This window comes from Aotus nancymaae, unplaced genomic scaffold (genome assembly GCF_030222135.1).
Source record: "Aotus nancymaae isolate 86718 unplaced genomic scaffold, 86718_ANA_hifiasm-v0.15.2.pri h1tg000087l, whole genome shotgun sequence".
In the NCBI taxonomy this organism is placed as follows: domain Eukaryota; kingdom Metazoa; phylum Chordata; class Mammalia; order Primates; family Aotidae; genus Aotus; species Aotus nancymaae.
The window spans coordinates 733,882-749,918 of NW_026988502.1; the positions used below are offsets into that span (position 1 = coordinate 733,882).

Consider the following 16,037-nt stretch of genomic DNA (forward strand, 5'->3'; position numbering starts at 1 on the left):
GAGATTCTCCTGCCTCAGCCTCCTGAGTAGCTGAGACTACAGGCATGTGCCACCATGCCGGGGTCTTTCGATATTTTTAGTAGAGATGAGGTTTCACCATGTTGGCCAGGCTGGTCTTGAATTCCTGACCTCAACTGATCTGCCCACCTTGGCCTCCCAAAGTACTAGAATTACAGGGGGCAGCCACCATGCCCAGCCAAAAAACCCATTCCTCACATCTTCAAATATAGCAAATATTGTGTGTTGATTTCTAAACACAAATATTAATATTGTGTGTTAAGTTTAGTTTATAATTTTAAAAGAATAGATTTCCTTAAACCCCATTTACAAACCTGATTAAGGATTTTCAAACACTTTTTTTTTTTTTTTGAGACAGAGTTTTGCTCTTGTTACCCAGGTTGGAGTGCAATGGTGCGATCTCGGCTCACTGCAACCTCCGCCTCCTGGGTTCAGGCAATTCTCCTGCCTCAGCCTCCTCAGTAGCTGGGATTACAGGCACGCACCACCACTCCCAGCTAATTTTTTGTATTAGTAGAGACGGGGTTTCACCATGTTGACCAGGATGGTCTCGATCTCTTGACCTCGTGATCCACCCACCTCCGCCTCCCAAAGTGCTGGGATTACAGGCTTGAGCCACGGCGCCCGGCCGAGACTTTTGATTTTATACAACATGAAGCCCACTGAAAATCTGTCAGCTTCCTCCAACTACTGTCAAAGAAATTGAATTTGGAATCAAAGTAAAAGATTCCTTCTGAACTCTCAGCTTGCTGTGAGACTTACAGTGATGCTGGGTGCATTTCCTGCAGCCCTGGGACACTTGCAAGTGAGGATCTTGGATCCTTGTTGACTGCAGTCGGCGAAATGCACAGGGAATGCAGGGAATGTGGCATGATGTTCTATGTTCCTTCTCACTCTATGTTGTTTATCCTTGCTCAAATAACCTATATTTACTCCTCAGTTGGAGGTTAAATTTTTTCTGTATCATGAGTGAGGCATAAAATTATAAATCAGATAAGTATAATCCCCTACATTCCTCGCAGCAACCATTTCCCTACCTCCTTCCACACACAAACAACTTTTCAGCAGTCAAGTGGTTTGTGTCCTTCTTTTTTCCTTTTAATTTCAGGATCATTTATTCTATTAAGGCCATTTAATGGAATGACCAAATGACAAAGAAGAAAAAGGAGGGCTTTGAATAAGAGTTTCCTTTTTCCATTTCTGGCTTTAATTATGAGGCTATGGCTTTAAGAAAAGAGAATACCTGCAATGATAAAAGAACTGTATTTCAATGAATGGTTACATTTTTATAAAGCTTTTAAAATTTGTGGATTTGTTTTATTAATAAAATATTTACACCTCAAGTTTATAAAGGAATAGACAAAATTTACATAGGGTTTGACAGTCTCGTGTATTTGGTGGTGAAATTATCACAATTTACATCCACTCTTAACAACGCTATTAATAAATGCTTATGACAAGTATGGAAATTCTTAGAAGGTAAAAATGCCCAGGAAAATGATTTTAGGCTGAAAGCTATACTAGGGTATCCCAACTAAAACAAGGATATCCTAGTGATTGTTCTCTCCTTTAAAAGAACTTGAAAGTATACTTTTTCTATTAATATGCAGCATGTGCTCATAATTTATATTTGTTGCCATGTTGAACTCACAATAGGAAAAATAAACTGAACACCTTTCGAAACATCTTTTGAATAAACTAAACAGATGTCTCATAGTACCCTTTTAAAATACAGCTGGAGAAACCTTAGAGCTTGTCTTTTTCAATGGTTCTCAACAGATGCTCCCTGGACCACGTATATTAGGACCACGTTGGGGGTGTACTGAACATGAAGGCTGTCAGCCCCACCCCAGACCCAGCGAATTTTAGAGGGTAGAGCCCAGACATCTACAGTGTTACCAAGCACCTTATTTCATTCTTCCATACACTAAACTTTGAGAACCCCTGTTGTCTTATCTTTTCCATTTTCCAACAAAGAAACTCTAACCCAGGTTGTCCAAGACAGAGTGGCAGAGGTAGGCAGAACTTAATCCAATAGTAAAAATACCACACTGTTCTGTAATAGAGCATTTACTGAAAACTAAACCACACAAAAGCAGAATGGCTATTTATATTAAAGTTCTGCAACTTACAGTAATATTTTAGGCCTTTCTCATTCATTCCTTCATTTCACAAACCTTTATTGAATGCCCGCACTACCTAAGGCATTGATGCTGTAGCCGATTAAGTTTACAGCTGAGCAGAGATGAGACATCACACAAAGAGACACAGTTCAAGGTAGGCTGCCTCAAACACCACAGGAGCAGGTTAACTAAAGGGATCACAAAGTTGTAAGTAGCTAGCCCTTACCTCTGGTTCAGACAACCGAGAAAGACTTCACAGAGGAGGGGCTGTTCTGGCCACGGCTGAGCTAGCAACAGATATGGATGGACAAGGGAGAAACTCGCCTTACTATTCTCAGTCACTAGCAAATGTAAACATTAAAGGTTTCTGTCATCCTGGGGCTGCAGCTTACAAAGGAAGTGCTTTATACATACTAAAAATGAGAGGAGAAAGAAAACAGGATCCTCATTTTAGGTATGGAATCTCTAACCCTGCTTTCCCTGACTCCCACCCCTCAGATACTCCTCCTTTTCGGGCTTTGTTGTAGATCTGGATCCTGTCCTTCTCCCCCAACTTGTGATAGGGAATCCTAACATTCACCATTGATAATACAGATTATCCTTTTAGGCGAGTGGCAATCTCCCTGGGGTCAGAAAGTGAGTGCGTGTTAGCTACCAGGCTCATGCAGCCACACTGAGTCCAGGCCAGTGTTCCTACCACTGCACAGTTCCCTGGCAAGAGAACTCGTGGAGATAGTATCTGGGAGAGGAAAGGGAATCCAGAGCAGCACTTCTGAAGGCTGTGGGGAGGGACTGCAGGCTGTGAGGCTTTGTTCCTGGCTCCTTTTCCTCTTCCTACTCCGTTAGCAGTAAGAGCTCCCCATCCATGTTTGGGCTACGGCCATGCCGTGTGGCAGTACAGTCAGCAGACAACTGCCCTGTGTTTTTAAGCTTTAAAAAACAAAGACACTAAAAACTGATAAACAACCAGCTTTTCTTTGCTTCCTTAGATCAGTAAATTTAAAAAAAAAAAAGCAGAAGAAGCAGGGAAAAGAAAACACAGAACTGACCTAGAATTGCCAACCTTTTATTTTGGCATCTAAGAACATTTTGAAAAATAAGCAAACTAGAAAAGCCTCTATTTCAGTAAAGAGCAGTCCTTTACGTAGAGTAAATTCAGATTACAAAAACAAACATATGATGTTTTATCTGTTATTTGAAAATCATTTTTCCTTGGACTAGTAAAAGTAAAAATTGCATCATGTGGCCCCATCTGTAGTACTTAGAAACAACTACAGGCCGTTTAAGTTTCTATAAGCGTGGCTCAGGGGCTCAAAAAAAAGGGGGAAGAAAGTGTGGTGTGCACGTGGTATGTGTGTGAGGTGGGAAGGATATGTGTGTGGTATATATGGGTTAAACGTGTGGGGTGTGTGAGGTGGGCATGGTGTATATGTGGTGTGTAAGAGGTGTTTCTGATATATGTGCAGTGTGTGAGTGATATATGTGTATATGTGTGTGATATACATGTGAGTGATATATGTGTATATGTGTGTAGTGTATATGGGTTAAGTATGTGGTATGTGTGAGGTGGGTATATGTGTGTAGTGTATACGGGTTCAGTGTGTGGTGTGTGTGAGGTGGGCATACGTGTGTAGTGTATGTGGGTTAAGTGTGCGGTGTGTGTGAGGTGGGTATGTTATGTGTGTGGTGTATCTAAAGTGGGTATGATATATGTGTGGTGTGTATGTAGTGTATATGGGTTAAGGGTGTGGTGTGTGTGAGGTGGGTATATGTGTGTAGTGTATATGGGTTAAGTGTGTGGTGTGTGTGAGGTGCATATGTTATGTGTGTGGTGTATCTAAAGTGGGTATGATGTGTGTGGTGTGTGTCTAGTGTATATGGGTTAAGGGTGTGGTGTGTGTGAGGTGGGTATATGTGTGTAGTGTATATGGGTTAAGTGTGTGGTGTGTGTGAGGTGCATATGTTATGTGTGTGGTGTATCTAAAGTGGGTATGATGTGTGTGGTGTGTGTCTAGTGTATATGGGTTAAGGGTGTGGTGTGTGTGAGGTGGGTATATGTGTGTAGTGTATATGGGTTAAGTGTGTGGTGTGTGTGAGGTGCGTATGTTATGTGTGTGGTGTATCTAAAGTGGGTATGATATATGTGTGGTGTGTATGTAGTGTATATGGGTTAAGGGTGTGGTGTGTGTGAGGTGGGTATGGTGTATAGGTGGCATGTGGTGTGTGTGAGGTGGGTAAAATATGTGTGGCGTGTGTGTGGTGCATATGGGTTAAGTGTGTGTGGTGTGTGAGGTGGGTATGATATGTGTACGGTGTGTACGAGCTGGGCATGGTATATATGTGGTGAGTGGTGTGTGAGGTGGGTATGATATGTTTGTGGTATATGTGTGGTGTATACGGGCTGTGTGTGGTGTGTGTCAGGTGGGTATGATATGTGTGTGGTGTGTGTGTAGTATATTTGGATTAAGTGTATGGTGTACCTGAAGTAGGTATGATATGTGTATGGTGTGTGTGAGGTGGGCATGGTATGTGTGCTGTGTGTGGTGCATGAGTTAAGTATGTGGTGTGTGTGAGGCGGGCATACTATTTATGTAGTGTGTGAGGTGAGTATGTGCAGTGTGTATGGGGTATGTGTGTGAGGTGGGTTTGATATGTGCATATGTGCATGTTGTATGTATGTGAGGAGGGAATGATTTGTGTGGTGTATATGGGTTGAATGTGTGGGGTGTGTGAGGTGGGCATGGTGTGTATGTGGTGTGTGGTGTATGAGATATATTTACGATGGGTGTGTGGGAGGTTGGTATGATATGTATGTGGTGTGTGTGTAGTGTATATGGGTTAAGGGTGTGGTGTGTGTGAGGTGGGTATGATGTATATGTGGTATGTGGTGAGTGTGAGGTAGTTATGATACTTGTATAGTGTATATGGGGTGCCTGTGAGGTGGGTAGGATATGTGTGTTGTGTGTGTAGTGTACACAGGTTAAGTGTGTTGTGTGTGTGAGGTGGGTATGATGTGTGTGGTGTGTGTGGTGTATATGGGTTAAGTGTGTGTCATGTCTGAGGTGGGTATGATGTGTGTGGCGTGTGAGGTGGGTATCATATGCGTGTGGTGTATATGGGGTGTGTGTGTGTGTGAGGTGGGTATGATAAATGTGGTGTATATGGGTATGTGTGGTGTGTGTGAGGTGGGTATGATATGTGTGTGGTGTGTGTGTAGTGTATATGGGTGTGTGTGAGGTGGGTGTGTATAATGTATATAGGTCAAGTGTATGGTGTGTGTGAGGTGGGCATGGTATATATGTGGTGTGAGAGGTGATATGTGTTGTGTGGTGTGTATGGGGTATGTGTGTGAGATGGGTATGATATATGTATGGTGTGTGTGAGGTGGTTATGATATGTGTGCTGTGTGTGTGGTGTATATGGGTTAAGGGTGTGGGGTGTGTGAGGTGGGCATGGTAAATATGTGGTGTGAGAGGTAAGTATGTGTGTTGTGTGGTGTGTATGGGGTATGTGTGTTAGATGGGTAGGATATATGTATGGTGTGTGTGAGGTGGTTATGATATGTGTGCTGTGTGTGTGGTGTATACGGGTTAAGGGCGTGGGGTGTGTGAGGTGGGCATGGTATATATGTGCTGTGAGAGGTGAGTATATGTGTTGTGTGGTCAGCTGCTGATAGGTGGCCACATACTGCTGCAGGAGACCCAGGAACTGGTCTGGCTTCTGCCGATGTAGACTCTGAGCCTCTTCAGCTCCACCAGCAGGATAGGCATCAGGGCAGGTAGTGGCTAGCTTCCAGATTCTGGGCCCATAACGTAGCCAGAACACTGTGGGGCTCTGTCACCTGCACAAGCCCCTAGCCCCTTGCTCCAGGACTAAGTGACTCCCTCCCTTGCCTAGAGCACCGTCCCTCCCCAGCCTCAAATCTCACAGCCTTCTTCCTACCATTTAAACTGTAGGCCACAGACTGGTGGAAAAGCAGAGGGAGCCATCCACCACCTGCCAAGTTGTGATGAGGTCGACCTACATGGTGTCCAGGGTTTGCACACGCCTGTGCCTGCTGCCCTAGAGCTCGGCCTTCCACCGCAGTTCCCACAGTGTCTCCTCCAGCTCCCGTAGCCTCACCTCCTGCTCCCGCATTTTGTGTGCCTGCTCCTGGATCTTCTCCTGCTGTTCCAGCATCTTGTGCCCCTGCTCACGGATCTTGTGCTCCTGGTCCCGGATCTTCTCCTGCTGTTCCAGCATCTTGTGCCCCTGCTCACGGATCTTGTGCTCCTGGACCCGTATCTTCTCCTGCTGTTCCAGCATCTTGTGCTCCTGGTCCCAGATCTTACCATTCTGCTTCCAAATCTTTTCTTCCTGCTGCTGGTACAGGTGACTCCAGCATTTATTTTCATCCAGCTGGGTTTGGAGTTCTCCTGCCACTCTCTCAACCTCCTGCCTCAGGTGCATGGCCTCCTCCCGTAGCTGCTGCTGAAATAGTCAAAGTGTTGGTTTAAACCTCAGAAGGAAATCGACTCATGAGCTAGCCATAGAAATGTCATCTATAAAATAATGGTTTTCATCCATGATGCTTAAAAAATTTATTTTTTCTAAGACCTAACCCTGAGATTCTGATTCCCCAGGCAGGGCCACAATTCGTAGATTTTTAGCACACTCTACAGGATTCTATGGCGGGACCAGCACCAGGACCCAGATTTTCCAGCTCTGGGCTGGAGCCTCCCCATACTAAGTTAAGACTGGCAGTCCACTCTAAGGCTCTGTTCTCCACCCGGGTCCCGCAGGGCACGCCCCTAGCGGGTGTCCTCCCACCATGCTCCCTCCTGCCTGGGCACACCAAGGCCCGCTGCCCGGCCCGTGGAGCCCTGCTTGGGGATCGGAGGCTTCAGTGTTCTCCTTGACCAACTGCGGCTAGATCTCCCACCAGCAGCCTTGCCAGGCAGTGCCTGCGGTGGGAAAGGGGCCCGGCCGGCCGAGGGGCAGGCCCGCACCGCGCCCCCAACTCGGCGCCTGCAGCCAGGGCAACCAGGTGTGGGTTTTTTTAATTGAAAAGTTGTTCCCTCTGAGCCTTATTATAAAGGGAAAGGGAAAGTGGCGAAGATCCGGGCTCGGGTTCTCCGGGAGCAGCGAACCCAGAGGCAACACCAACCCAATTGCCGCCAGGCAGTGGGACTTGAAGCCGGCGCCAAGCGGGGCCTCGGAACGCACCAGCGGCCAGGCCAGTCCAGCGGGACTCCAGCGGGCGCCCCGCCCCCGCGTGAGACAGCGCCTCTAACAGGCACCGGGTGGCCATTCGCTGCGGTGTCCCGCCCGGGATGCAAGAACAGCCGCCAGGTCCCCGCTGCACCCGCCCGCCGGTCGTGGGAGGGGAAAGGGGCCAGTAGGAGAGGAGTGGGGCTGCCAGGTGCACCCCCAGATCCCAGCAACAACCACCCCGCAGCCCCGCAGCCCCGCAGCCCCGCGGACCCGGCGAACCCAGAGGGCAGCGCTCGGGAGCACTGCGGCCGCAACCTCCGCGCCGCCCCCTACGCGTCCGGGTCCCTGCGGTGCCGCGCGACGCCCCAGGCTGCCAACGCCAGCGAGTCAGGCAGCCCGGGCCTCCCAGCTTACCCGGCCAGGGCGCGGGGCTGCCTCAGTGCCCTGCCGTCCTGCCCCGTCGCCGCCCGCTCGGTCCGCGAAGCCGATCTCTTGGGAGCCCGGGCCGAGCAGCACACACCCACTGCTAAGGAGCCGCGAAGCTGCAGAGCCGCGGGCGCGTCCCGGAAGCGGCCTACGGCAAGCCCGCAGGGCCTCCTCCACCGAGCACACGCGCACTCACCTGAGGCTGCCAGACCGGCCGCCCAGTCTGGCCGCTTCACCCCACCGTCTCTCGGATCACTGGGGCGTGAAACCCGAGCGGTTGGCCGCGCAAGTCCCGCAGGCTCAGGTCAGTGCGCGTGCGCCCGGTAGAGACGGCCCTGCGCGCTTGCCGTCTGCCACTTCCGGGACGCGCCTGCGCCCATGCCGCTTCCGGGACGGGCCTGCGCCCAAGCCGCTTCCGGGACGCGCCAGCGGCCGCTCCGCTGCAGAAGGTTTGTGCGGCTCCGCGCGGCCTCGCTGAGGAGGTCGGCTTCGCTGACGGAGCAGACGGCGACTCCGCGGGACGACAGCACGCTGCAGCAGCTCCGCACCCGGGCCAGGTAAGCTGGGGGTCTCAGGCTGCCGGACTCGCAGGCGGCGGCAGCCTGGGGTCTCCCGCGGCGCTGCAGGCACCCGGACGCGTAGTGGGCGGCCGGAGGTTGCGGCCCCAGTGCTCCGGAGCGCTGCCTTGTGTACTCGGCGGAGCTGCGAGGCGGTTGTTGCTGGGGTCTAGGGGAGCAGCCCAGCGGCCCCACTCCTCTCCTACGGGCCACTTCCTGCTCCCACGAGCTGTGGAGGGGGCGTGCAGCGGGTACTAGGCGCCGGCTCCCGCATCCCTGGGTTGGGTTGGGGAGCCTGGCCGCGAATGGCCACCTGGTGCCGGCTAGAGGCTGTGTCTGGGGGTTGGAGGGCACTCGAGTCCCGCCGCCCGGCTGGGTGGGCCGCTGGTTGCTGGTGCATTCCTCCATCCTCCCTTGGCGCTGGCATCGAGTCCCAGTGCTGGGCGGCAACTGGGTTTGGGTCGCCTCTGGGTTCGCTGTCCCCGGAGAACCTGAGTCTGGATCTTTGCCCCCTTCCCTTTTCCTTTATAATAACGCCCAGAGAGAACAACTTCTCAGTTAAAAGACCCCACACCCCGTTGCCCCTGGGCTACAGGCACCGGGTTGGGGGCACGGGAAGCGGGGCGGGACCTGCCCCTGGGCCAGGCCCCTTCCACAAGGTATGCACTGCCTGGCAAGGCTGCTGGTGGTAGATCTGGCTGCAGATGGTGAAGGAGAACATGGAGGACAGTTCCCCGCCCTTTGGCTGTGCTGAGCCCATCTGGAGTGTTTCTGGTTCTAATCAGAAGTGGAACAGTTTCAGTGCATCTTAGAGGTTCACGTGAGTGATGAACTTGGGTGGAGATGGTGACACAGCTTGTTCTCTCCTCCTAGGCTCAGTGCATCCAAGATCCTGAGCGGCCAGGGGCCTGGCCACTCCCACAGCGAGCCCTACCTTGGCTGAGCTTGTCATTGCTGCGTGTCCCGGGCTGCCGGCCTGCCTGTCATCTGCAGTGCACAGGTACGCATGTGTGTGCATAGGTACACGCACCACACACATACCATGACTGCCTCACACACAGCACACCCATATCCCATGCACACCACACACATATCATACCCACCTCTCACACACTACACACATGCTATGCCGACCTCACATACACCACACACACACCCCATACCCATCACACACAACATACATACCCACCTCACATACACCACACACATACCCTATACACACCACACACAACAGACATACCCACCTCACACACTACACACCACGTATACACCATGTCCACCTCACACATCCCACACATTTAACCCATATACACCACACACACTACACACATATCATATCCCCCTCACATACACCACACACATAATATACCCACCTCTCACACACCACATATATACCATGCCCACCTCACACACACCACACACTTAACCTATATACATTATACACACCCACCTCACACACACCCATATACACTACACACACACCACACACATATCATACCCACCTCACACACCACACACCACATATATATGTGTCCTCCTCAGACACACCACACACTTAACCCATGTACATCACACACACCACACATGTATCATACCCACCTCACATAGACACCATACACTTCTCATTCTCACCTCACACACCACACAGCACGTATACACTGTGCCCACCTCACATACCCCACACATTCAAGCCATATACACCACACACATTCCACCCACATAACCATGTCCACCTCACACACACCATACACATATCATACCCACCTCACACACACCACATGTGTATAACCTCGTCACAGACACCATGTATATACCGTGCCTACCTCACAAACACCAGCCACTTAACCCATATGCCCCACACACACACCGTACACACCACACATTTACCCACCTCACACACATGACACACATACGCCGTACACACCACGCACAACACACATATCATACCCACCTCATACACCATACCCTAGATATATACCATGCCCACCTCACACACGTCATACATACATCATCCCTACCTAACACACACATCCCGTACACACCACATACAACACACATACCCACCTCACACACCACTTATATGCCATGTCCATCTCACACAGACCACACACTTAATGCATATACACCAAACATACTACCATGTCCACCTTACACGCATTATACACATATCATACCCACCTCACACACCAGACACCCTTAACCCATATACAACACACACCACATATATACCATGCCCACTTCACATACCCCACACACTAACCTTTATGCACTACAAACAAAGCACACACATATCATATCCATCTCACACACACCCCACACACCGCAGGTACACCACACACATATCATACCCACCTTACACACCACACACCACATATATACCATGCCCACCTCAGACACACCACACACCTAACCCACGTATATCATGCACGCCACGCACATATCATACCCAACTCACACACCATACACATATCATACCTTCCTCACACACATACCCCATACACACCATGCACAACACGCATATCATATGCACCTCACACACCACAAAGCACATATACACCATGCCCACCTCACGCACAGCACATACTTAACCCATGTACACCTCACAGATCCCACACACATACTTCATGTACACCATGTCCTCTCCACACGTACTACACACCACAGATATACCTCATACACACCACAGACAGCATACACACCACACACACCATGTACTACCATACATACACAACATACAGATTTTGTAAACACCTACACACCCTATACATGCCACACACCTTACACACTTCATAAATTCTACACACACAGCACAGCACACTCCACATACACGTTACATCATCCATACAGCACATCACCTTCCACACAGATGACTTACTTACACTACACAGATACCACACACACCACATAATATACATACATACACCATATACACCTAAGACACACCACACACACCCCATACACACCACACACACCCCATGTATACCACACAGTACACCATACACGCTACACCATACACACGAAACATACACACTCAACCCTTCCATACTACATCACACTCCACACATACCAGACATGCATCACATACACCACAACCACATACTATACACAGTATATTGCACACACTCACCCTCAAGGATGCCCCGCCACCACACACACACACCCACCCACACACTTCACACTCCTTACCCACCACACTACACACGCTGTATCTCATGCACACACACCACAGCCCTTGCCACACAAGCTACCCGTTGAATGAAATGGAATTATTTAGTTTTCCCAAAATTTATACTGCCCATCTGGGCAACCCCAGCTATCCTGGCCGACACATTCCCTGGTCCCGCCCCCCCTTGGGTCAGCGCTGCCTCCAGTGTTTCTGGTGTCTCTGGCTGTGCCATGGGGTGTGCTCACGTCCCGATTGCCTGGGAGGCTGGCCCCTCTGCCCCAGTGCCGCCTTCCAGGAGGAGACTGGCCTTTTTGCCACCTCTCCTGACGCCCAGAGTGGCGGCGGGTATGCGAAGTCCTGCTTCCTCCCCTCGGTGCCAGGAGCCTGCAGGTGGCTTTTTCTTAGGCCTCTGGGTCAGGGTCCCTCCAGTGAGGTGAGGCAGGGGTTTCTCCTCTCCCAGGAGTGGCCACTATGCAGGGGACGCGATCTGGGTTTCCCAGTCCGGGGCGTCGAGGATGCCCTGCTCTCTGTGCTGATTCCTGGTTGACCATGGGGGCTGCCTCCCCCTGCAGCCTGGGCTGGAGAGGGTCTCCTGAGCCTAGGATTTGTGGGGCAGGAGGGCTGATGTTACACGGTCGTGGAAGCTGCTGGGGCTCCCCGTGGTGTCCGGGGAATGAGTGGATAAAGCTGGAGCTTGCGGCTGTGTGCTCGCGGGCCTCCCTCGGTGGGCGCTAGCAACACTGGCAGGGGGGCCCTTGGAGTGGGCTCCATGTCTGGGCTGGTACTGGCACCTGCAATGGGTTACTGAGTCTTCCCTCTCATTTGTTAAGAATTGTGGTCTGTGCCTTTCCCCACTGTTGGGCTCTTGGGCTCCTGGGGTTCTGGGCTGGAAGAAGCTGCCGGCTGAGCCCCGTGGGTGTGAGTGTGTGTGAGCAGGAGAGGTGGGGTGGGTGCCGGAAGGAGGTGGAGCTGGTGACCATCAGCTCCTCATTCTCTTCCACCTTGCTTGTTTTCTTGGACACCCTAGACCCAAGTTGTGGCCTGCTAGTTAACTTGTTTACATAACCTTCTTAGGTAGTTCTAACCTTTTTTTCTTAAACAAAACGTTAGTTTCACATTCATAATTGGTGAGGATGGATTGTGAAATGGAGGTATGTAATACCCAATTTGCCAACTGAGCTAAGAAATACTGGATAAAAATAAGAGATAATTGTAAAAGACGCTGATCACACCCCTGGAAGCTGAGAGGGGTGATAAGACACCTTGATTTTTCCTAGACAAAACTGAGAGGAAGTCAGAGGAAAAACAGTTGATGGTGAGGTTGGCATCAGGCTGGGCTTTGTTTGGATGGGGCCTTGGTGGCCGAGGTGAGGGCTGCTGGAGTGGGGATAGTGGGGTCTGAGCCTGGCTGTAGAGGCCCCATGCAGGCCTCAGCTCCTCTCTGGTGCTCCTCGCCACGAATACCTGCCCCGGTGACTCAACAGGTATGGGCCTCAGGTGACACCGTGGTCTGAAGTCTTGGAGAAACCTTGACTGTCCTGGGGAGTCGGAGAGGGCTGGTGGTCGGTGGGGATCGAGACCCTGAACACATTCCTGGCTGGCCTTAAATGTCTTCCGGTACAAGTGGTGGAGGTGGCATGCCCTGCCTTGCAGCCTGGTCCTTAGAGAATTGGAGAGAGCTCAGGGCCTGGGTGGCGGTCCTGGCTGTGCCACTCACAGGCTGTGTGCCTTCCCCGCACAGCCTCAGTTCCTCACCCTTCCCAGGTGGCCATGAGGACTGCGGACGTGGAGGCACAGGTAGGGTGTGAGGTAGCCACTGACCACCAGGCAGGCCTCCCCAATGTAGGTCAAGTTTGAGATGGCTGCTCACCAGAAGTCAGCCTGTGTGCCTGGCGGGGGTTGGGAGATGCTCTTTGTTCCCTTGGATGGTGGTTGGGCCGAGCGCCCAAGGGAGGCTTCTCTGGCTCCTTCCCTTCCCTGAGTTCCTCCCTACCCCACTGCCGCCCACTGCTGCCCACTCCCTGGGTTGGGTCCAGCTCGTGTCTCAGAGCAGCCTGCTGGCACAGGCTGAGTCAGCTGTCGTGGGCACCATCTTTTCTCGCCTCTCCTGAATCCAATCCTCCCCTCTCTCCCTGTCCAGACAAACACGGGAGCCAGGGGAGATAGGTGACCTCAAGGTCCTGCAGCCAGGCTCTCTCTGTGGAACCCCGTGTACTGGTGGGGTGCCATTACTGTGTGCATTATGATTTCTGTGCGGGCTGTGAGGTTTCCCAGATTGAGCTGTGGGGTACCCCTAACTCAGTGGGTTGGCCCAGGCCAGGTGTGTCACTTTTGCCCAGGCCTTCAGTGGCTTTCCAGCGTCCCCTCTGCATCCACATTACTTGGCCAGATTTTCTCAAGTTACCCCCTTGCTCCCAAGCACGGTCCTTCCAGGCTGCCTTGGCTCCAGGCAGACAGGCTCAAGCCCAGATCTGCTCTGGGTTGTCCCCACCCCATCCTCGCCTGTCATCTTGGCCCATGTCCATCCTGGAGAGTCCCAACTGAATGCGGGCTCTTTCCCTCTTATCCCTTGGTCCTCAGATTGGCCAGGCCACTCTTGCCCCAGGGCCTTTGCACCTGCTGTTCCCACCCCCTTGGCATGAGCCACCCCCAGATGTCCAGCTAGCCGGCTTTCTCACTTACTGCTGGCTCCCTGACAGCCCTACACAAATTAGCGTTACTTCCCTTTTCTTGTTAACCTTGCTTTGTGTTTCTCCTTAGTACTCACCGTTCAGTGTGTAATTTCTGTGCTTATTGTCTATCTCTTACTACTCAAATGTCAAAGACTTTGTTCACCTCTGGATCCCCAGTCGCTAGAGAAGTGCCCGGCACACGGTAGAGCCTTAGCGCTATAGTTGGATGAGCGAGTGAATGAAACACGGGAGCACTGCTCTTCCTCGCGGCACATGTCCTGCTCCCTGCTCCTCCTTTCCCCGAGTCCCAGAGCTGAAACCCAGCTGCGTTCACATTTGGATCCTTCTAGACTGTAGCACAGACCCTCACTCAGTGGGCAGTCAGGAAAGCGCTGCAGAGTTGTACAGGGCAACACCGGTTTCACATGGGCCAGAGGAGAACGTGCTTGGGAAGGTAACCAGCCCAAAGAGTGCGCTTTCTGATTCTGCACTAAGATTCCTTTGTGGATTTTCAGTTATTTGGGTTCTCTGCACCCAGGCGGTCCCTGCTGCCCAAGCCAGCTCTGTGTCTCCCTGCAATCACCTCAGATATGGATGGGCTTTGGAAGGAGGCACCCTTACCCCCACACCCAGATTCCCTTCCTGCTCCATGTGGATCTTTCCAAACTTGTCTTGTATCTAACGTCAGACTCTGTCCCAGGGCTCCCAGCCACTCTGCTTTCCCTTCCTTCCACAAGCCTCCTCTTGCCTGAGTCCCTCCTGCCTGTGTCCTGGCCCAGGGCCCCAGGGATTAGTGGCAGGGCCTGGCTGGAGAAGACTCTTTGGTTCTATGAGAAAGGGACTGGGAGGTCGGAAAAGAGGATGGGATCTGGAGTAAGAAGAGCTCAGTTCCAGCCAGGCCTTGCCACTAATCCCTGGGGCCCTGGGCCAGTCACCTGGCTTGAGAGTCTTTCTCAGCATCTGTAATACACATGAGGCCTCTCACCTGGGGTTGTTTTGAGGCACAAACAAGATGCGAGGTACTTTATGACAGCAAGGGCTCCGTGGCGTGGCTGCGTGGGCTCTGTGGCGTGGCTGCGTGGGCTCCGGCCTGTGCGACTTCTCTTCTCGTCCTGAGAGTTTTAAGGGTCAGGTTTGTGAGTTACAGTTACGGCCTAGTGAGAGAACACAGAGGAGGCACGTCATAAACTCTAAGGGGCTGTTTTAATGTAAGGCGCTACTCCTGTTTTGTGTTTGAAGGATCAAAATTAAGAGAAAAAAATATGTGGTTGAAATTCCTGCATTGAGTGACTGTGAAAATAGTTTCATCTCTAGAAATTTTCTGGAAAGTGAAGCCCTCCGACACTTGAAGGTGCATTTGATGGTGAAACCACTGGAATGAAACACACATCGTCGGCAGTTTTGTTTGTTGAGTTCCGTCCCTCTTTGTCATTTTAAATAATTTCCTGACAGCGTGTCTTGTCTTTTTTTTTTTTTTGAGACAGAGTCTCACCCAGTGTCGCCCAGGCTGGAATGCAGTGGCGCCATCTCAGCGCATTGCAACTTCTGCCTTCCGGGTTCCAGCGATTCTCCTGCCTCAGCCTCCCAAGTAGCTGGGATTACAGGCACCCACTATCACGCCCAGCTACTTTTTTTGTATTTTTGGTAGAGACGGAGTTTCACTATGTTGGCCAGGCTGGTCTCAAACTCCTGACCTCAGGTGATCCACCCACCTCGGCCTCCCAAAGTACTGGGATTACAGGCGTGAGTCACCACGTCTGGTCACGGGTCTTAAGTTTGCGTGAGGAGGCTGAGGACAGGCAGCTGTGGGTTGCCTGAGAACGCTGCTGAGACGGGGCAGTGCTGGACTTTGGGCCTGAGCTGGAGAGTATGAGGCCCATGT

At 51.5% G+C, this 16,037-nt stretch overlaps 1 protein-coding gene across 1 annotated transcript; it reads right to left on the bottom strand.

Moving 5' to 3' along the window:
• Window positions 1-2,760: 2,760 nt before the first annotated feature.
• LOC135271600 (golgin subfamily A member 6-like protein 22) lies at window positions 2,761-8,047 on the bottom strand. The gene is made up of 3 exons (XM_064369088.1): window positions 7,957-8,047; window positions 6,264-6,611; window positions 2,761-3,071 (listed from the first exon to the last, which is right to left on the bottom strand). The coding sequence occupies exons 2-3, from the start codon at window positions 6,588-6,590 to the stop codon at window positions 2,976-2,978; spliced, it is 423 nt and encodes a 140-aa protein (XP_064225158.1). The 5' UTR covers window positions 6,591-6,611; window positions 7,957-8,047; the 3' UTR covers window positions 2,761-2,975.
• Window positions 8,048-16,037: the final 7,990 nt, after the last annotated feature.